We start from the raw sequence: 24,272 nt of genomic DNA, 5'->3' as shown, positions 1-24,272 counted from the left end.
GTCATCACTTGAAAATGTATTGCTTTCAAGTTGCTCTTTCATTGTTCATGAGTAGACTATAATGTTCTCAGTTGCAGTCAACTATCAGATAGATAGATAGATAGATAGATAGATAGATAGATAGATAGATAGATTTTTTCACCGGTTTTATTGTCCAGCAGTCTAATCGTTTAGAAAATTAATTTGTGATTTGAGGAATCATTCATGTCTGGAAGAAAAACTAATAGTGACACTTGCCTAAGCAAACACCAGTAATTAATAGCTGATTTAATGCACTTACCACATGAGACAACGGTGTCCTGTGTGTGTGTGTGTGTGTGTGTGTGTGTGTGTGTGTGTCTGTGTGTGTGAAAGGTATATATAGCTTTGGGACTCAGTGACATGCTCCAATGGCCCAGTTCTGTCTGTTCAACGGCCCCCAACCCTCCCTCAATCTCTGTGTGTGAGAGAGAGAGAGAGATACATTTCTCATCCGCCCAACTGCGCAGAGGAATTTTTCCGCTCTTGCGTCTTTATTTAAGTCAGCGGCAGAACTTTGATGGCAACACAAAAGAAACAGACAGAACGACTTTATCTGCTGAAATATTCACGGAGCCATTTGCTCTTCAGAAACACGAGCTCAGATCTCACACATACCTCTCCAACCTGAGCAGAAACAGGAAGTTGATCAGAGACCAGAGTGTCGGGATCAGAACATAAGGAGCTTTATGACAAAAAATGGAGATTTGAGGGCTGTGTTCTCAATAGAATATCAGCATACTGCACAGCTTACACTGAAAAAGTTCTACTATTTTTGAAATATAGCTGTATACATTTTAAACTGTCAAGTGCTTGTTGTTGTTACATGACATCACTACATTTAATGTTTAACCCTTAAATATATCATTTTGATCAAATTTTGCAGAAAAACCTGTTGTTGCCAATCTACTACACGCTTTCTGTTGTCTGATTGATAGTTCATACTTTTTTAGTAAATAAAAGGCCTTTTGGTGTCATTGTAAAAACAATGTGTGTTAACGTTAACGTTTATATTGTTAGTAATATTTCAAGATGATAATTTACTGGACTGAAGCAACTTAGATTTACTTGATTATCCAAACATCATTTTTAGAAAAATAATGTTCAAATGTTCAAACGTTTATTTGTTCATCTCTCAATCATCATTGTGCATTGCATTATATGTCTTGAAACTACAGAGCTTTGATCATTAAACTAAGCATTTAAATATCATCTTACTATTATTGGGAGATATAGAGTGACAACTGATATTTATATGCAATTTATGTTAGTCGTCTGCTATACTGTAATCAAGATCTCATTGATTTACATTACAAGCATCAGAATTTCATCTTACCTTTACCATATAAATAATAGCAACTGCAGCAATTTGCATATTTGAGCTTCAGAATAAAACTGGGGTGTTTTTTTTTTCTCATCGAGTATGAGCTCCATTTTCTCATTATATCATACTATATGAGCCATAAAAGCCTGATGTATCAAATATGATATGCAACAAAAAACACTAATAGATTTTCTTTTGTGTTTTGTCTAAGGTTCAATACTCCATTTCAAAGAAATAGATTTTCTTACTATTCTTTAATATGTCAGGTTTTACAGGGTTAATTTGGTTAGCGGCTATTTTCTTGGCAGAAATAAAAACTGATAGTTGAATCCAATTTCAAATCGAATAATGAATATGATATGGGAAAATTCCTGATATTTTTTTTTTCCTGCTTTATCCATCACACTAGAAACAGTAGGTCAAGTCGAGCACAATACCACATTGGACTGAATTTTTTTTTTTTTTTTCATGTATTTATTTATTTATTTTTGCCTTTTTGTTTGAATGTACTTTTTTATTTGAACCAATTTCTAGAGTGGTGAAACAAAGTTAATAACTACAAATATATTAAAGGGGTCATATGATGCTATTTTAAAGTAGAGTGGTGAAACAAAGTTAATAACTACAAATATCTTAAAGGGGTCATATGATGCTATTTTAAAGATCATTATTTTGTGTATTTGGTGTAACAGAATATGTTGACATGCTAAAATTAATGTTAAAAAAACACATTATTTTTCAAATACTGTACATTATTGTAGTTCCTCTATGCCCCGCCTCTCCCAAACGCGTAGTTTTCTACAAAGCCCCTCCTTCCGACAAGCACAGTCTGCTCTGATTGGCCAGCTGACCCAGTGCATTGTGATTGGCCAAACACCACAAGCACGCGTCGGAAATGTAACGCCCCTTTCCATAATTGCGAGCTTCAGCTTTCAACATAAATTGTGAAATATGTACCCACTGTTGGGTTTGTATTTGTATATATTCATAATCTTAATGTGGTAGTTGGTTTTTCAAGGGTTCTGGATGGTCAGACTTGGTGCAGTCCTACTTTAGTTAGACAGTTTGCTCGTCTATCAGTTATATGAGTTGAAGTTAACATGGTAGCTGGTTGAGCTGTTCTCAACATTGATAATAATAAGAGCAGCAAATCATCATATTAGAATGATTTCTGAAGGATCATGTGACACTGAAGACTGGAGTAATGATGCTGAAAATTCAGCTTTGCATCACAGGAATAAAATACATTTTAAAATATGTTACAGTAGAAAACAGTTTATTTAAATTGTAATAATATTTCACTGTATTTCACTATATTAACGTGTTCCAAAATATAGCCTGAAGTGCTTGAACAGCACTCATATAGATATAATTAAGCCAATAAATAATGCAGGTAATCATTAATCAAATTAACTCATTTATTTTGTAATATTCCATTATGCCAAAATATTAATAATCAAGATTTACGAGAAAAACGAATACTGGATTTAAATACTTTTCCTTTCATAAATTTCTGCATGTCATTTTTAGTAATAGTAGGCTTCGTTTACCAGTGATGTTTGAATGAAGGTTTTGTTTCTCTAAGAAGTTCATGAAAAGAGTTCATCCAGCGAATTCCAGGGCGGATCTCTCTGTCTGTTCTCTGTGAAAATAGAAAAATCTCTTCACAGCGTTCCTCAAATATCTGTGTCTCACACACACACACACCTACCTCAGCCTGCAGACGACACTGCTTGAAGGAGGCTGTCAGCCGCAGCGTCTGATCACAAAAAGATGAAAGAAACATAAACTGATTCTACTTTTACTATCTTTCTCTCTATCTCTCTGTAGATACAAAAGAAATAAGCTCAATGTGGCCTAGCATGATTGTTAGAAACACATTATTTCCAGATGATCCAATATGATTTATCATGATGAATTCGGAAGAGATAGCAGATCAAACTAAGAGCAGCATAAAGGCATAGTTCACAAATAAAAGAGTTACATTTTCACTAAAATGAAAATTCTGTCATCATTTATTCACCCTCTTGTCATTCTCAACTTGTATGACTTTTTTCTTCCGTGAAGCACAAGCTGTGTGTGTGTGTGTGTGTGTGTGTGTGTGTTTCATCTTCTGTGCTTGTTTGAGTTCAAGGTGAGAGTAAATTCCAGGTGTCTGTAATAACTGCATCGGGTTGTGCTTCATATCCTCCACCGCTGGAGTGTTATTAGTTGTTGAAATAGAGTCAGATTATTGATATCTGCAGGACGGATTCTGATGTTCTCAGTGTTGAGCTGTAGCTATGTTTATTCTATAGAGAGATACACAGGTTTGCTGCGAACTCAGATTCCAAATTGGACACAATTCAAAATTAACATACATTTAAATAGATTTTTCTGTTTGTTTTTTGATTTTCATGAGTCCCTTGTTTATCCTGAACAGTTAAACTTGCCGCTGTTTTTCAGAAAAATCCTTCAGATCCCACAAATTATTTGGTTTTCCAGCATCTTTTGCATATTTGAACCCTTTCTAACAATAACTGTATGATTTTGAGATCCATCTTTTCACACTGAGGACAACTGAGGGACTCATACACAAATTTTGAACAGAATGTAGATGTGTACATTTTTCTTATTTTGCCTAAATATCATAATTTTTTTTATTTAGTACTGCCCTTCAGAAGCTACAGAAAATACTTGTTTCAGAAGACAAAATAAGTTCAATTTACCCTGATCTTCAAATTCACCTCCAGGCTCTTAATGCATCGTGTTTCCTTCTGTCAAAATGCATTTTAGATTCTCTTCATTTTAGTTTTTGCTTAAAAATGTTCATTTTAATAGTTTTCCTTCCTCCATCTTTTTCCTTTTTGGTTTGACACTAATATAAGATAGTAAATATCTATTTTAAATATATAATATAAATTAGTAAATATGCATTTTTTTTTCACTACACCTATGCTACAACTACTGTGCTCAGTTATGATTAGTTACGGATTGACCGTAAGCTTAGATGCAGATGAAAGCTTGCATTTTCCATCCTTATGAGTTATGTTTAATATTTAATCTGCTATACTAGGACTTCTATGCAGAGTGCATGGCAATATCATGCATTTTACATAACCTAGGTGGAAGTTGTAGCCAAAGTGGATTATTCCTCTCATTACACCCAAACTCTCCATCAGTTTCTTCGGTCCTTTGCATGAAGACATCCACAGCATTGCTGAATAAAGCAGTACAGGTGTGTGAGATTAAAGTAGCCGTGCTGCACACGCTGATCATCAGCTCGATCGCTGAATACGCTGCATAATTCACGATAGCCCACTTAGCATGGATGTAGAGCACTTTAGCAGCATTGGTGAGTTCTTACAAGCCTCTGCTGGGAGCTCAGCCCCATGTACCTTCACCGAAGCCTATATATTACAGCCGCCCACTTCATTTCCCCTATGGAGTGTTCCTTGATTGCGAGGGCTCGACGACGCTTGCTTGAATCAACAGTGAGACTGTGTACAATCTTCAGAGCTCATGAAAGGACGCAGGTTTCCTTTCTGAAGAGATATGGGTTTAAAAAGGTTTAGGAAGCTACAGAATTAGAGCTGTTATTGTGCTTTTGGGCTTCGCACACCTGGAGTTCTGCTGAGAAGAACTTCAGCAAATATTTAAATGAGTTTTCTGTAGTATTGCAGGCAGTGTGTGAGAGTGTGTTTTTATATGGGAGAATAAAACAACCTTAGACTTTACTGATAGTGTTCAAATGCCTTCACTACAGGGTACAAAATTCAGAATTAAAGAATCGTCTCCCTTTCAGTTCATGAGAGTGAATTTGAATTGAATTGGCCATGACACACAGGAGGGTAATTGGAATCTGAAATGTTATGACAGAAAGAGGAACTGCTTAATTTATTACATCATATGAAATCTATATGTCTGTCTAGCTGTCTGTCCATCCTTCCATGTATAAATAAAAGTGTAACTCTAAGTATATACTCAACTGTAATTTTAACTAGAGTTAAATGGTCTAAAAATATTGAATGTTGTTTGAATGTTTTGAAAATAGTCAGTCAGACAGAAAGATTCTAAATACATAGATTCTAGATTCTAAATACAGTATAATATCTAAATAAATTCATACATATCTAAATACGTAAGATTCTAAAAACGTATGGAGTTAGTCCCCCTTTGCACTCGTAACAGTTTCCACTCTTCTGGGAAGGCTTTGCACAAGCTTTTGGAGTGTTTCTGTGGGTGTTTTTGCTCGTTCATATAGTAGAGCATTTCTGAGGTCAGGCACTGATGTTGGACAAGAAGGCTTTGCTTGCAGTCTCTGTTCCAGTTCATCCCAAAGGTGTTGGATGGGGTTGAGGTCAGGGCTTCCACACCAAACTCATCCACCCATTTCTTTATGGAGCTTGCTTTTTGCACTGGGGCACAGTCATTCTGGAATAGAAATGGGCCTTCACTAAACTGTCCAAAATATCTTATTATGATTTCCCTTCACTGGAAATAAGTGGCCAGGCCCAACCCCTGAAAAACAGCCCCATACCATTATCCCTCCTTCACCAAACATTATAGTTGGCACAATGAAGTCAGGCAGGTAACGTGATGCGTCACTTCCACAGGACAGGTTTCCACTGCTCCAGAGTCCAGTGTCGGCTGCTTTACACCACTTCATCCAACGTTTGGCATTGTACTTGGTGATGTGAGGCTTGCACGCAACTGGAAACCCATTCATGAAGCTCCCGCAGCACAGTTTTTGTGTTGAGATTAATGCCAGTGGAAGTTTGGCACTCTTCAGCTATGGAATCAGCAGAGCGTTGGTGACTTTTACACACCATTCGCCCGTAGCATTCGGTGACCCGCTCTGTGACTTTACATGGTCTTCTGCTGTTGCTGTTCCTAAACGCTTCTACTTTCCAATAACACCACTTACAGTGGAATATCTAACAGGGGTGAAATATCACAAACTGAACGACCCATTTTTTTAACCCCATGTGCCAATGGGTCTGATTCAAACACCTGAATTCAGTAATTAAGACATGTGTCCCAATACTTTTGTCCATATAGTAATTAGGGCTGGTCCGAATACCATTTTTTGAGTTCGAAGCTTCAGTAGTAATCAACACCGAATATTCGAAGCTTTGGAGGGAGGGGGCTGAACATATTCTCTCTAACACATTGTCTACAACGGATGCGAACAGCGTGGCGCGACAAAATACTATAGAACTCATTATAACCTGAAATTTCAGCAGCCATTACTCCAGTCTTCAGCATCACATGATCCTTCAGAAATCATTTTAATATGCTGATTTGCTGCTCAAGAAATTATCATCAATGTATCATTCCTTTACAACAATTTTATCCTGATACATTTTTAGGACCCATTGATGAATGTAGAATTTGAACATAATTTAGCTGAAATAGAAATATCTTCTAACATATATATATATATATATATGAAAATATTTTGTGTGTGTGTGTATATATACATATATATACATATACACACATACACACACAAACATTTAGGCCTATATAATATTAGCAGGACACGTACAAAGCTTACTTTGTAATGGCTTGACTGGACTTGCAGAAAAACCCTTATAGTTGAGGTCTCCTAACAGAGAAATACGTAATAGAAATATGTATAGAAACGTCCCTTTTCTTTAAGTCAAGAAACAAGAGAGGTGCAAGCACCAAAAAAACAATTGGGAAGGCAAAACACGGATTTATAAAAATGGATAAAGGAACACAGGATACATTCCAAAACTGAAAGAGAGATCACAGATATCATAAAAAAAAATATATTTTTTTTTTTTTAAATCACACGTTCCATGAAGAACAACAGACTCTGTTCCTTTTACTAGGTGAAAGGACACAAAACCTCATATGGGCTGTGTCTCGAGAAACAGTCAACTACCTATAGGAGTTTTGGAAAGCACATGAATGTAATATAATATGAGCGTGCCTATAATGTTGTTTGGATTGACAGCTAGATTTAAGACAGCTAGATTTGAGATTTGATAAATGAATAAATGTAAATATTAAATGGGTCATATGATGCGATTTCAATTTTTCCTTTCTCTTTGAAGTGTTACAAGCTCTTGGTGCATAAAGAAGATCTGTAAAGTTGCAAAGACTAAAGTCTCAAATCCAAAGAGATATTCTTTATAAAAGTTAAGAGTCAGCCACGCCTACCTAAAACGGCTTGTTCTAACACGCCCCCACATGTCTACCTCACTATGTGGGAAGATTTGCATAACGCCGCCCAAATGTTCACGCAAAGAAAGAAGGCGTAACTTTTATTCTCGCTGTAGTATTGTTGCCGCCGCCGCCATGCTGTGAAGACGCTGTGTTTTTCGATGTGAAAGCGAAAGTGTTAGAGTTAGAGGGTCAAATAAAGGTGGAACAGATGTGTTTTTAGTCGTTTCTTGAAGATGGTTAAGGACTCAACTTATTATGTCGAGAACCGTTCATCCAATCGACTTCACGCGTGGCGAGTGTGTTGCTGAGGACCCAAGGGATTGCAGTGTCGCATTTTGGTGCAATATGGACACGCGACACGTTCAGAATTAATAAACAATAAAATACAGAACAGCGCGAGCCGGAAGCGGAACCTTACATGCTCCGAGAACGGACACTGCACTAGTGATAAGTATTTTCCAAGCAAATTAAGTGCACGTTTTTATCATGTGTAAAATTACCGATTAACATGGTGGATAAAAGCAGCTCATTTTTTTACACCAACAATATAATATAGGCGTACTACTTACAGAACTCTTGATTTTTCTAACTTGATGTGCTGTTGTGGTAGGCCAGTTTCAAATCGCGTATTTGGCACACTGCCTTTGTCTTGTCCTCACTCAATTTAAAGTGCTCCCACACAGCTGAGGTCTTCGGCATTTTTGTCTTCTCTTCCAGATGAACTGAATCATGATGTTGAATCACTCATGGGCGATTCATATTCAAACGCGAATGAGAACCGTTTCGCAGGGGATGCCAGGTGTTCGAAAAAAAAAAAAAAAGAATATTAGAATCTCAAAATTGAAAATCGAATGCCAACCCACCAAACGAATATTCAGTTACACTTTATTTCGATAGTCCACTTTAGACATTCTACTAACTATAAGTAACTTTGTAACTATATGTCAACTATACAGGTGCATCTCTAGAATGTCGTGGAAAAGTTCATTTATTTCAATAATTAAACTCAAATTGTGAAACTCGTGTATTAAATAAATTCAACAATTTCAGTTGAATTACTGAAATAAATGAACTGTTCCACGACATTCTAATTTATTGAGATGCACCTGTATGTCAACTAATTCTCATTAATTTGCAACTACATGTCTACTAACTCTCAGAGTAGACTGTTAGGGTAGGTTTAGGGTTAGTAGAACAAGTTGACAAAGAACGTGTTAGAAGATATTAAGCAGACAGTCTACTAATACTCCACTAACTGCTAGTTGACATGTAGTTGCAAAGTTACTTACTGTTAATAGAATGTCTAAAGTGGACTATCGAAATAAAGTGTTACCGAATATTCTAATAATCTAATATTCTGGTCCAGCCCTAATAGATAGATAGATAGATAGATAGATAGAGGCATAAATATTGAATGTTTCATATTATATTAATTACATAAATACAGAGTTCTGGCATGAAACTCTAGATAGCGCAATCCGATAGGTCTAACTCAATCTGACCTAATAACATCATTATCACATGGCACAGCTGATTGGTTTTCTCCTGTATCAGTAGCCAATGAGCTCACTGCTCAATATTCAAATACCTGGCTTTTGTTTGCTGTAGCAGTTCACAGTGCACTTCAGAACAGCTGAAATCAACATCTAAGATAAGTGAATGCTCTTTTAATCCATATCGCTGTGTATATTTGCATGGTCTGCCTAATTGAATACTAAAACGAGCAACCATAAACAAGTTAACCTAACCCTAACCCTAACCCTAACAATCAGTGTTGCGGAAAGAAGGTATTTAAGAGTTATCGCTTAAGATCACTATCTTTGGTTGATGTAGTCCTGAATGAAATGCATTATGGGTAGTGTAGTTCAGAGAAATGTGCTCATTGTGACATGCTCTAGCTGTGCTGAGTAGTTCAGAAAACGGAGAAAGAACGTTTAAATTCTGCTTTTATTTCAGTTCATTCAAGTTCAGTCCACCCAGGAGTTTCGCGCACTGTAACCCTGATAAATTTTATCTACACCAGAGAGTAAATGTCATGCATCGGCTAACTTTGTCCATCTTATCATTGCACGAACATGAATTAACAAGCTGTTACTCTGCTGCTGGGACTGATGAAGTGTAGAAAATAACAGCAGATATCAAATGACTAAATTATGATATTTGCTCAGGTGGATGCTGGGGTCTTATCTATCGGATTGCAACATATATCCATTTTGTTCATTAACATTACACATAGTGCACGTCTAATTAGAGTTAAGCCAGTCAGTATGGTAGCCCAGGCACACATAGTCGTAGGCCACTATTGTTAAGCCAGTCGGCGTGGTAGCCAAGGCTAACATAGTTGTAGGCCACTAGTGTTAAGCCGGTCAGCGTGGTAGCCCAGGCTCACATAGCCATAGGCCACTAGTGTTAAGCCGGTCGGCGTGGTAGCCAAGGCTCACATAGTCATAGGCCACTAGTGTTAAGCCGGTCGGCGTGGTAGCCCAGGCACACATTCGGCGTGGTAGCCAAGGCTCACATAGTCATAGGCCACTAGTGTTAAGCCGGTCGGCGTGGTAGCCCAGGCTCACAAAGCCATAGGCCACTACTTTTAAGCCGGTCGGCGTGGTAGCCCAGGCTCACATAGCCATAGGCCAGTAGTGTTAAGCCGGTCGGCGTGGTAGCCCAGGCACACATAGATAGTAACACATGCGGTTCACATGGCTCCTTGGAGCAGCAGCAGTGCATATGTCTTGGCGATAGATCTGCTTTGTTGGGGGGTGTCTTGTCTTTCCTTGTCTGTTCATCTTCATGTGCGTGAATGCATGCATGTCCACTGATGCAGCAGTTTATCCTTATATTCAGCGGCATGCATATATTGGCTTGTATTGTATTGTGTTCCGTGTCTCCTGCTTTATGGGGGTTATTCATATGTGTTATATGTGCAGCAGCAGTATTTCCTGCATGCTCACAGCAGCATGTTGTGGATGTATTGGCAGTACATGTCTCGGTACTTGCTCTGCCGCAGCAGCAGCAACGTAGCAGATCTATTCCGCCAAGACCAAATACATTAACATTGTCATGTAAATTACCATGTCGATCACTCCGAGAGTTGTTATGACAGAAATACAGAGTTCTGGCATGAAACACTAGATGGCGCAGTCCAATAGGTCTAACTCAATCTGATCTAATGACATCATTATCACATGGCACAGCTGATTGGTTTTCTCCTGTATCAGTAGCCAATGATCTCACTGCTCAATATTCAGATACCTGGCTTTTGTTTGCTGTAGCAGTTCGCAGCGCAGTTCAGAAACCCTCCACCTTCCCCAGCTCCACCTGTATAGATCTGCTACGAGGTGATTCATGTATGCTATGGGGGGTATTCATACGTGTTATATGTGCAGCAGCAGTATTTCCTACATGCTCACAGCAGCATTTCCGCCAAGACCAAATACATTAACATTGTCATGTACATTACAATGCCAATCCCTCCGAGAGTTGTCATGACAGAAATGTACTTCATAGACATCCTTAATCTCTAATAACTCCATTCTGCTCTCTGTTTGTTCTGTTGTGTTTCTTTGGATACAGCACTGTTCACATGCTGTGTGGGATCGTTTTTTGGTATCAGAGCATTTTAATGAGTATGAGTACAGGAGCGCAGTATCTGTATCGGTGCATCCCTACTTCCAAGTAATGCAATTAATGTTGTTTAAACCTTCAGATGCACACACGTGCACATTTACACATTCACTAGTTTCTCAACCTTCAGATCAACATATTCCATCCTAAATAAAAACTTCTCTTTGATGGGGACAGTGTTTATTTTAAAAATCAAATATCCATCACCTACACACACGGATGCATAAATACACATATATTTTGGCACGAAGAAAAAGCAATTATCTGAGAGATATTCAAATATTTCACAAAACTTCCTGATTGGTTTTGCTTTCAGCCTGTGTGTGTGTTTGTGTGTGTTTGGTTGTTGATTCTGCGTTTGCCCGGCGGGTACAGGAACTCTGTTCTGGCAGTAAACACCAACAGGAGAAAATGAGCAGGTGCGTGAAGAGCGTCTCTCTGCCTCTTTCATCCTGATCAGCAGACGAGTCCCTGCAGAGAAAAATCAGGCCGTCCAGAAACAGCCGTGATTGAGCTGAATGTGAGTTTCACAGAGACACGGCTGCGAGAGATAAGGACCAAATGTCAGTCACGCTCAAAGAGAGAGCACTACAAACATGCCGTTTACATACAGGTGAACGTACACTACTCATCGAAAGTTGGACACACTTTTCACTCAGTGAGTTTTGTTATTTTACACATTTTAGAGTAGTTGTAAAGTAATCAAAACGACAGTATTGTGTCTTTTGAAGAAATTATGAGTGGTGTTTGCCTGTGCAAAGTCTGGTCTCTAAATAAGATTCAGCTCCCTCCTTTAGTTTAACCCTCTAGTTGTTTTCCAGTCATTCTGATCTGGAGAGGATTTTCTTTTTCTTAAAAATGCTAGTTAATTTCATTGCATTGGACTAAAATGTATTGACACGGTATAACAACTTCCCAAAAACAATTTTTTTTTTTTACTTTTTTGGGATTTTTTTCCCCACCTTCCACACATGTGGTGTTCCTGGTCAAAAATGACCGGCCTAAAAAAATAGCTTGTAAATTTCTAATTTTCCTATATTATTACCAAATCTTGGATTCAGTCTTTTTATCAACTTGTTGACCTCCATGATCTGAGCTTATGCACCTCGTTTCTGCACCTCAATCCAAAAACACAAAACTTGTATTTAGTGAAATAAGTACATTTGACAAAAAGATTGAATCCAAGATTTGGTGATAATATAGCACAATTTACTAATAATTTTTCAAATGCAGGTAATTTTTGACCAGGAACACCAAATTAGGTGAAGGATTTTCAGCACAGCAAAAGGGTTAAGTCATTTTTTGCTCGTTTTTGTCACCCATTAGGCTAAAATTGTAAGTGTGCTATAAAGTTAAATTTTAGGGTTAGAGAGTTTATTTGAATCCAAACTTTTAATTTTGAGCAATCGTAATATGGAGATCTAGTCTTAGCAAAGTCTGAGCTTTTCGAACAGTATTGAAGAAATGTCCATATATGCATGCTTCTTATATAATAAATAAAAATTAAATATGTTTTGTAAAGAAATTCATACTTTACACTGTCAAAAATGAAGTTTCTTTACTGCATCTTTGATCTCATGAAGAACCTTTAAAATCCATGGAACCTTTCTATTCCAGAAAAGCTTCTTAATAGTGGAAAAAGGTTCTACAAATTTTTTTTTTTATGTTCTTCACACTAAGAAAAAAGTTGTTCTTTTAAGAACATAAACTGATCACTGAAATGTTCTTTGGGGAGCCGTGTTGGCATGTTCTATGGCATTGCTGCAAAAAATAAAATAAATAAATAATAATAATAATTTTAAGGATTTTAAGCTTAAAATGACAATACGAGCTTATTGAGAACAGCTATCACATACAAGAGTGTGTGTGTGTGTGTGTGTGTGAACCTGTGGGGCCGTGAAGGCGCTCATTTTCTGATAATGCTGTTGTAGAAAGATGTGCGCGTGTGTTGAGGTGACAATAGCACTCAATACAGTAATCTGAAGGTTTAGTTTGACAGCTGGGATTTGGGTTACCTTTGCTAGATGTAATGAGGTGAAATGTATAGGGAAGTGTGCGTGCACAGACGAGTGCTAATATGTGTGACGCGTTTATCACAGCTGGAGAGCATGAGCAGCTGATTGGGTAAGTTTCCCTCCTGCTGAGCCAATGAGAGGGTGATATTTTTACCCTATTCCCTCCAGACGAGCTCTCAGCAGCCTTCAGGTACACCGCTGTGACACATTTACACACGCAAACACACGCGTCTGCGTCTCGCTCGCCTGATTGACATACCGTTGCGTTAATGCATCAGATGTATACAGTATGTGAAGAGCTTGTAATGCGAAGGCTATGTTCTCGTTGAGCGGCAGCGCTGATGACTTCTCAACAGTTTCTGTATGTGGAGACATGACTATCTCTGTTGTAAACCTAGTGAGCTGCCTAACTAGGCAGCATTTTAAGGCATCATTGACTTGGCTGTTCCAAACTGTAGGCAGGATAATGATGCCACCCTGTAAGAAACCTCATTTCGGACCAATTCTAAGGCAGCGCTGCATTCATTAAACAATCCCAGAACGCACTGGTGTTAACTCAGTGAAAAAAAAATTATCAGGAGAAAGTATAATGTCTCTTCTGCTCACCAAGGCTGCATTTATTTAATCGAAAATACAGTAAGAACAGTAATATTATGAAATATAATTATCATTTCATAGAGCGGTTTTCTATGTGAATATATTTTAAAATGTAATTTATTTATTTGATGCAAAGCTGATTTTTCAGCATCATTACTGCAGTCTTCAGTGTCACATGATCTTTCAGAAATCATTCTAAAATGCTGATTTGCTGCTTATCAGTGTTGAAAACAGTTCTGCTACTTCATATTTTTGTGGAAACCGTGGTACGTTTTTTAGGATTCTTTGATGAATATATATTTTGTGACAATGTAAAAGTCTTTACTCTAATTTTTGATTGATTAATCAATAATCAATAAAAGTGTGTGTGTGTGTGTGTGTGTGTGTGTGTTTGTGTACAATATACTGTATGTATACACACACACACACACATACATATATGTTTCTTTCAGTATTTAATTCTGATAGCAATAGCATTGCTAAAAAATATCCACTGAAAATTGACTATTTTATCCAATATTTATGCGCTTTTTAGAATTATTTTGAATAATTTGATTAAAAAATGTTAATCAGAATGAAGGCAAATCTTTTTTTTTCTCACTTTTTAATTTTATTTACGTACTGCAGTATATCGCATAATTTCTGTAAAATTATTTTCAAAACACAGATCCTCCTTGCATTGAAACTTGCATTAAAAATGCATAAGAAAATGACAGTCGGCAACAGCTGGTTGGTTGAGATGTGATTGGTCAGTTATGTTTTTAAGGCAGTTGTGTAGTGAACTTTCTGCTGTTTAAAGTCCTTTGATTTTGTGATGTCCTCAAGATGCTCTTCAAGCTAAACCACCAGCCACTTCCTGTTTCTCCTCTATGTTTCCTTGAGATATTAGCAGGCCACTTTTGTGATTAAACACTATGTCCAAAAATATCCTCATAAGTCTTTTGCCTGCATGCAATTCCCTTTTAATGTCTCTGCAATGTTCTTTTTCTAAAATGTGTGCTATCGTTTTACAAAATTGCTCAAGCTCTGAGTCAGTCTTGCCCTGAGGAGTTAGCTTTGAAGCTAATTGCAACGTTTGATCATTTCAGACGCATAGGTGGAATTAATGCATGTACGGGACAGAGATTGCATGACGACGTCCTGATATTGCGAGTCCCGGAACGGCTCATCAGGTGTAGCCGTATGGATTTCACTAATGGCTTCTCATCTTTCTGTCTCTGTGCAGGTGGAATGGCTGAAGAACGAAGAGATTATCGATCCTGCAGATGATCGGAATTTCTACATCACTATCGATCATAACCTGATCATCAAACAGGCACGGCTTTCTGACACCGCTAACTACACCTGTGTCGCTAAGAACATCGTTGCTAAGAGACGAAGCACCACGGCTACAGTGATTGTCTATGGTGAGTTTGGTGTTACTTGTGTTCATGGAATAAATGTGCCGTGATACGGTGAAGGTTTCAACAGACATGAAATAGAAATCGAATAATTAATTAATATAAAATGTTAAATTAGTGTTAAAAACGAATTAATTTTACATAAAAATAAAAAGCATGAAATCAAAAAACATGTCTAAAAAAAAGTCCAAAAAGCATAGCCATAATAATAATACTAATAGACGGAAAATTACAAAGAAGGCTGCAGACTATGAGGGTAAAAAAAAAGCAAATGTGAGATAAAAACAATTAGGAGATTTAAAAAAAAAAAAAAAAAGAGTAGACACTGAAGAAGGAACTTTTGTATTGTTTTGTTTTCTTTCATTTTCCAGCTTCATAGTGTGCAGGCCTTTTTCACCTATTTACATTAAAATAATAGTAAGTTAATATTAAATTGAATTAACATTTATATTAATAATAATTTTACTTATATAATATAATATGATTATATAATATAATGACATTCATTTATAGTAATACTATTAAAATAAATACATATAATATTAAATTAATATTTTATTTTAACATTTGTAAAATTAAAATAAACACATTTTACAATAAAACTGACAGCAACAACAACAAATATTTTAATTTGTTTGTCTGCATGTAACTGACTCCAGATAACCGTGAAGTGAATGTGTTGTTAAATTATTGAAATATTAACTATAAATTTCAACATGCACTTAACACACTTTATATTCTCAGCCACACTCCTTGACTGATTTTTAATTTTTCATTTGTTTTGTGATTTCTGAATAAATAATAGAATAGAATATACACATAATTTTTTATATTGTTATTTTTGTGACATTTGCATTTTAATACTAATGTGTTTGACTATATACTTTTTATGGTAGAAATACACCATTCAGAATTGACACTTTTTGATTTGTTTATTCAATGATAAATCGAATGATACATTTGTCAATAATTAATCAGTTTATTACATTTGTTGTATTGCTTGTTTAAACTTTTTAAACATTTTTGAAAAGGTAAAAATATTTCTTGGATTAAAGTCACAATGAAACTGAAGTAGCGACAGGTCTTTTCTACTGTAAAGTGATGTATGGATTATCAAAAGAGAAAAAGTGTAGGGCGGAGCCTTGGTTCTATGTGTAGGTTGTTGATTAGATGTTGAGATGTGGGTGTGGCATTCAAAATGATATGCAGATGAGCATGAGCTTGCAGGGGCAGAGTTTAAAGCAGACTAATGATTGGAGGATTCCTGCATCCTTCACCAGAGAGAATCTGTCGATGTCACCAAAAGATCTAGTTATGATATTTTGATTAACCATTACAATTAAAAATTAAACACATGCACATATGAATTGTTCACAATAAGCTCTATAATATGCTTTTAGAAAACAGATACAGTGAGTTTTCATTTCATGCCCATTTAAAAAAAAAATAAATAAAAATACTTTTGTAACCAGCGGCTTGTGAGCTACAGTTTCTGGGAAGGTTTTTTTTTTTTGGCAGGCTTGACCACGGTCAAGTGGGAGAAGAGCTTTCATAAAATTCATTAAAAAGTTTCCAGCTTGTAATTATACGTTTGACGAGGACATGAATTAACCATTTTTTTACTAGCTAGAAACTCATAATTACGGTAATTTCGACATGGTGTGAATGCATCTTTACAGCACTTCTTTTTCTTCTTCTTTTCAACACATTTAAGCAATTAATTTAACAAAAAGAGCTTGTACAAACTCTATTCAAAAGTTGTTTTGTAGATCATTTTAGTCTTAGGTGTGCTATCCAACTTTGTTTTTCATACTGTATGACATACTGACATATTGTAACTTTAAATAGAAATGTAGCAATAAATCTGGAAAATTTCCATTTGACTTGATTGTTACAGTGCTTGCCTCATTTGCATACTGAAATTTGATTGATTGTTGTTTACATCTCTTTTACATTATCTGTATTGGATATATATCTCTAACTGTTATTTTACTTAGAAATAGGGTATGAATTAGTAATCGCAACAAATCTCTTATTCTTTGGGGAGAGGATGATTGCATATGTTAGGCAAACTATTGTTAAACCAGTGTTATAATAGATAACTAAAATTAAAATCATAAAAAATATGTTACATAAAATAAAATAAACATTAACTAAAACAGAATAATATATTAAAAAAACTTTAACTTTTATTTCAGCTAGTTGCCAAAGCAACATTTCTCATTTCTATTTTGTTTAACTTGATGTACTAAAATAACTAAAACAGAAATATAAATAAACAAAACTGTGTAGATCTATTTAAAAAATATAAAAAAAATAGTATCTTGATACTAAAATAATGCTGTCAAACATAAAATGAACATCATAAAATACTACTTTTATTCCATAAAATTGTGACACACAGCAATCAACATAATTCTGACACTTTCTACAGCTTGTCAGGAAGTGAATAATCTCATTCAGTTTTCCCAGATTTTACATGAATTTTACTGTTGAGTATATTATTATAGCACATGAAAAATTGCAGCTTGACCTCCTGAGGTGGACGAATGCCATTTTCTGAAGGTAAAGCACCTCCTTTCACTTACCCTTTGTTTAAAAAAGAATCAAAACGGACTTTTTTAAAGAGTCAAGCCATCATTTGTACCCAATTTGTGGAAAGTGCATTCACGGCTTTTCTTTGCAGCATTGGAAGCTTTTCCTTCAGTACTCTCCATTGTACTTAATATCCCTGATAATACCAGGTCCAGCTGTGACAAATTGCTGTATGGTCTGTTCAGATGTGTTACAGCGGTGACTCATAGTTCTCATGCACACAATTTTACAAAAAGCCCTTCAGATTTTCACCCATTGCTCACATTAAAGTGGCACACATCCCAGCCTCCTCAATGATTTTATTTGTATTTCATATTTTAATTCTTCTGCAGAATTCTGCAGATTTTCTCCCTTGACAGTTTTCTTTTTTGTATTGATGTATTTCCTATTGAAACTGTCGACGACGGAATTGACGGCGTCGCCGAACAGACCAGAAGGCGCAAGCGGGGCATCCATAAGGCAGACCCTGTCCTTCTCTTTCATATCGGACAGGGTCAACAATAAATGCCTCTCCGCTGTCACCAGAGCTGCCATGGACTGCCCAATAGCACGGGCGGTCTCCTTGGTGGCGCGGATAGCTAAATCAGTGGTTCTCCTTAATTAGCACGCAGAAAGCGTTCATCGAGTTTACTCTTCTGCGGTTCAGCCCGTTTCTCTGCGGGCAATGTTCAGTGTTCAATGTTCAATGTTCAGTTTGGCAACCGCACGAGTAACTACTTCCAATAGCTCCTCATATTGTGGGGATTGAGGGGGCGAATCCTCAACGCTTTCCACATCAACCTCCTCGGAGGAAGATAGGAGAAGCGCCGAGCCTGCTCTCCGGGGGGAAGAAATCACAGAACGGGCTTCCGATCCCAGCAAGTAGGCAGTGGATCTGGCAGGTGAGGAAGAAGATAGGGACTCGCCCGTCTCCATTCCCTCCACCAGATTCCGCCTCGGCGGAAGCGGGGCCAGCACCGTGAGGAACGCTGGTGAAGGCTCCCTCCTCAAAGAGAGCCTTCCGGGAGCGAAGCAAACGCTGTGGCAACTGCTCACAATGCGGACAGTCAGCCCCCTCGAGAGCCAACGCCACGTGCTCCGCTCCCAAGCAGACCACACATAAACTGTGTCCCCAATCGTGATGTAGCGTGGGCAGGGAGGAACACACAGTCTATAACGCGATCTGCTTTCACCCTTCTTTGTCTTTACTTTAGACATCTTATTTTCTGCTGGAGCTTTATACTTTCTTTGCTGAATGCTTGTGTAACTTTTTGGACAGACAACAATAAATAAGACTCACAGAACATAGATCGTGACCGACACACACAGAGAGCTTTGCTGAATGACAGAAAGCTAACGCCGGCTGCACCTCACGTGCTTTTAAAGCTTCCTGGTCATGACGTCACCCACCTCTGATGTCTCGCCCATCGATTGGACTGATTACACATATGATTCAGAGCTTGGTATCGCTGAAGGCGTTCCCCTAGCGTTTTCCGAGGCAGCTCGAGTTCCCGAAGGGGAACTGCTGCTGCGTTCTATTTATGACGTATTGACACAAATTTCAAATGATTTTCAACGGTCGCTTTGTCGCGTCCAGTGTACTAGACAGACTTTAGCTGTTGCGGCGCAGACACGGTGTTACTCACCTATCGAGAAGAAACAAAGCAACCTCAGCGTCCGATCGCAGGCCTTCTGCTCCTTGAGTTCTCTCCAGAGCTGGAAAGCTGATCCGATATTTACACGGGTCCTACTTCTTGCCTTAAGCCTTCTTTTGTTCCGCAGACGTTTTCCTCTTTTGTTTTTTATACGCCATCTCTATCTTTCTGTCGCTAGGCTCGCTAATGTCCGTCCTGTGCTGTGCACTGAACGCTCTCTGCTCCACATCATGAGTAGACACACCCCTTACTGCTGATTGGCTACAAGTTTGTTTTGCTAGTCGGCCCGAATCAGTTTTCTAAAGTTTTTTTGAAAAATCGCTTACCCCACCTTTAACTGTAACCTTATAGGCTAGTAGGCCTAATGTAAAAGGGCTCATTAGAGCATAAGCCAAGGTAGATTTTTATCCCTAAGAAAATTTGAATTATAACTGAATGTATTTTATTATTATAGCAATTTGTTCAGTAAACCACTGTCTAATAAAAAAAAATAACAGTTTTATGTTTAGTTTTTCCCCCTGCTGTACCGAAACTGTACCGAACTGTGACATAAAAACCGAGGTACATACCTAACCGTCATGTTTGTGTACCATTACACCCCTACTATCTATCTATCTATCTATCTATCTATCTATCTATCTATCTATCTATCTGTCTGTCTGTCTGTCTGTCTATCTATCTATCGTTCTATCTATCTATCTATCTATCTATCTATCTATCTATCTATCTATTTATAAACCTATAAAGTTTTATTTGTTTGTTTGTTCGTATACAAAAAATCTTTTGAACTTTTCAGGCTATCATTCCAGGATTTTGTGTCCTGCAATTCTGTGTCCTGTTTTCTAATTCAACTTTGGGAATTGATTTGGCATTTAACAGGAATTCTCAATGGGATACACTGAGACAAAATAAAATTGACTTACTTTTACCTTTACAAATCAGTCTAAGGGTACGCAAATCCCTAGTTAGGGTGCATTAATCAGAGAAAGAGCTGTGGCTGTTGTGAAGATGAGCATTTTCACCTCTCAAGGGATTTTGGCTGCTTTGGTGTCCTGCCCTGTTTTCATTGGCAATCTTCACTGATTAAAGGTCTCTGAAAGCAGGACTGCATGTGTGTGTGGGCATGTCAGATGGTATCTGATGCCTATGAAATGATTTTTCTCCAGTGCTTGTTGCTGTCATCCTCGCCTCCTCATCAAAGTGGATTTAGTGACTCAGTGTTTTTGGGGTTTGGTCTTTCCTGAGCGATGTCACGCTTGAGATCAGCTCGCTAGTGCTGGGCATTTAGTTAGCTTTGGCTCAAAACACAAGTGTGTCAGTGTGTGTGAGTGATTGTACTGTGGGTTTTAAGTGGTGTGGTATTTAGTGGTGTTTGCTAAAACATTGTTGTGCCTACTTAAAGGGATAGTTGAGCCAAAAATGAAAATTCTGTCATCATTTGCTCATTTACATTTATGCATTTTCATTTACTTACCCTCTCATGTTGTTCCAAATCTGACTTTCTTTCTTCTCTGAAACATAAAAAGAATATTTATTAATTTAAATTTTATGGTGAACTATCCTTTTAAAGATTTGATCAAACCCCAAACAACTTTGGCAAGTAATTGTCTTGCACTTAACAATCTCTTGATAATCTATCCAAAGCTTAGCCATTAAAAAGCCTCAGTGTGGCCTTATAAGAAAAAATGGTTTTAGTATCAATATACTATTATAGTTTTTGTTAATATTTAGATTTAGATTTTATTTTTATATTTTTATATATTTTAGTTTTCGTTTGTTAGTTTTAGTAATTAATGTTTTTTTGTCATTTTTATTATGTTTTAATTCTATTTATCTTCATTTTTTTCCGTTTTATTTTTCAGTTATTTGCCAAGGCAACATTTATAATTTTCATTTTAAGGTTTTTAAAAAAAATTTATTCCAGTTTAATTTGAATTAATCAAACTGCTTTTTAATAGTTTTGAGTTAAATTTTAGTTAACAATAACCACACTGTCAACAGTTTTCATTCTAATTTTGGTTCAGGTTTTCTAATTTTGTTACATCCTTTTGTCATGGCTACTAGTTTTTGTTTTGTGTTTCTACTTAGCTTTATTTTTATTTCAGTTAGTTGCCAAGCACTATTTCTAATTTCTGTTTTTTTTCATGTAATATTTATATTTTTTTCAGCTTTATTTCAATTAATGAAAACTAATTTTAATAGTTTTTGTTTTAGTTTTATTCAACAATAACAACTCTGTCAACAACCACACAAATTTGCCATAACAAGTACTTAGCAATGCCCTAGCAACCAAGGTTATTTTCGTAAACAAAAACTAAAACTAAGATGAAAACGATTGATCAAAAAAGATTTCCGTAAACTGAAATAAAATAAAAATGTCAAAATAAATGAAAAACTAAAATGAAATTAAACTAACAACAGTTATTGAAAAACGAACTGAAATAAAATAATAATGATCAAAAATAAATTGTAAATAGAAATCTTCAGACTACAGATCGTGAACACGAATAAGCACGGGGCAGTCTGAAGGCAGCTTCAAGCGGGTATCGTCTAAAGCGAGTCTAAATAGCTAGTCTTGGCTTTTGGACCCGCAGTCCGCCCGTGACTACTGATTCCCCGACCCGCAACGTGGAGTCAACCGCGTGCAGGACTCTGATTTAAAGCGCACTGCGAAATGTATGATCAGGTAAGGGACGATTGATGCATTGGTTGAGAGGGAAATTTACCCACCTGCCATGCGCATCACCACATAGGCTATTGTAAGAAGTTTTGTATAATGTTTTGTAATGAATCTTTGCAAATCGCCTTTCCTAATAATGTGCTAATTAGCAAGTTTCACGATGAATAAACAGTCTAAAATAAACACTCTCTGAGAGCAGCTCGGAAAAGAGGGGCGGGGTCAGCAGAGCTCATTAACATTTAAAGGAAAATGCTACAAAAACAGCTTGATCTGAAAAGAGCTGTTTTTGACAGGGTAAAAAAGGTGTTTTTTACACTACCATTGAGAAATTTTAACCAAACTATGTTACAGACTTTTCATTAAGACCCTAAAGAATCATATCAACTTGTGGAAAATGGGCATCCTATGACCCCTTTAAAATAAACGGGGTGAAAAGATGTTGAGACTCCATCGTAATTATTGAATTTCATTAGTCCCAGTAATGATTTATGCGCGGTTATTCCCGGGAAAGTGAGCAAGACACAACAGTTACAGTATCATGATTATGGATAAATAAGATAAAAGACATCTAATATAAACAAATTACATTTATTTTCAAATTAAATATCACAACATACATTTATCGTTCAGTTTAGTGTTTTTAAATATGACAGTGTATATTAAATTAAGCGCAACTTGTATAGATTTATGGAGTAAAAAGGCCTGACTGCTTCATTTTGGCATATATTTGTATACTATTACCATCTAATCAATCTCAGCATGCTTTAATTTTGTCACTAGTTGTTTGTGTCACTAAGATTAAATTAAATCTTTCTTTGGTCTGCGATCTGGAAGTGATCTGTTAATTCTGCTAAACTTTAATTACTCAAACTGAAACTATATAAAAACTAAATAGAAATGTGTTCACAAAATAAAAACTAAACTAAAACAAAAAAAATTATTAATGAAACGAATAAAAACGAAACTGAATTTTATTGCAAATTTGAAAACGATATTACAATAAAACTAATTTAAAAATGCAAAACTGTAATAACCTCGCTAGCAACCACTCAAAGGACCTTAGAAACCATTTAGAACACCATAGCATCGTGCTGGTGGTGAGTTTTGCAAATGGCTTCAGAAAATGCAAAAATCTAGTCTGTGGTTGAAACCTTTTTAATGGTCAGAAACAGCGAGCGAGAGACAGAGCTCTGGAACGAGTCCTGTTCTATTGGCTGTATGGCTTCATAACTCTGAAATGAGAAAGATGGGAAGGAAAAGGAGGAATCTACTTACAGCTAATCTACTCCCTCACACGAACTCAAAGACACACACACACACACACACACACACACACACACACACACACACACACACACACAGAGCTGTGGAAAGTGTGTGAGGGGAGTGCGGTAAGTTAATAGCAGCAGAGGGAGTGACACAGTTTAATATAAGAGCTTCTGTGTCTTTCTCCGGAAGACTCAAATGGGAAGAGCATCACCTCTCGACAACACAAGAGTTAAACACTCCAGCTGTGTGTGTGTGTGTGTGTGTGTGTGTGTGTGTGTGTGTGTGTGTGTGTGTGTGTGTGAAGGTAAAAGGATCCGTCAGCTGGAATATAGACTCTCACATACCAAACACAGCTGCTCACAGCACAGTTCTCTTCTGTCCATTTTCTGCCTCTCACAATATTTGGTCTGCGTCTCTTTTATTTGAATGACAGAAAAACAGGAGATACATGAACAAAACCTGATGATCATGTTCTCCTAAATGATGTGAGATGTTACAAAGAGCATCACATGATGGTTGACACTCATTTACTTAGCTTGGATTTACTTAACATTTGTATTTAACATTAAAATGTTTTATTACATTTGTGAAAAATTAAAATAGAAAACATAATATAATATAATATAATATAATATAATATAATATAATTGTCACGGGCAGGGCGTACTAGAGACCAGGCAGGACGACGAAGATGACAAATCAAAGGATATTTAATAAAGAAACAGGCAATCCAGACAGGGTAGACATCAACATAGACAGGAACATGGACATTGACATTGGCATTTACAATAACCGACAAACTAGACTACAAGAGACAGGAACAGATATAGGGCAGATAACGAGGGGCAGACAGGTGAGCACAATAAGGTGATTAACTGATAATGAGGACAGGAACAACCAAATAAGGACACAGAGGGAGAAACCACAATCGACAGTCCA

At 36.8% G+C, this 24,272-nt stretch overlaps 1 protein-coding gene across 1 annotated transcript in view; it reads left to right on the top strand.

The window, feature by feature from the left end:
* The window catches only part of LOC107675312 (netrin receptor UNC5C-like), a gene marked incomplete at its 5' end in the record, with an annotated part of 57,796 nt that overhangs the window by 29,370 nt on the left and 4,154 nt on the right, over window positions 1-24,272 (top strand). The window contains one exon of the mRNA XM_016469612.1: window positions 14,981-15,161. Within this exon, the coding sequence (XP_016325098.1) occupies window positions 14,981-15,161 (181 nt within the window). The remainder of the gene's footprint in view (window positions 1-14,980; window positions 15,162-24,272) is intronic.

Source organism: Sinocyclocheilus anshuiensis, unplaced genomic scaffold (assembly GCF_001515605.1).
Source record: "Sinocyclocheilus anshuiensis isolate Anshui unplaced genomic scaffold, SAMN03320099.WGS_v1.1 scaffold1820, whole genome shotgun sequence".
Classification (NCBI taxonomy): Eukaryota; Metazoa; Chordata; class Actinopteri; order Cypriniformes; family Cyprinidae; genus Sinocyclocheilus; species Sinocyclocheilus anshuiensis.
Note: the sequence above shows the minus strand (reverse complement) of the source record. Positions and strands in the feature narration are given on the sequence as shown.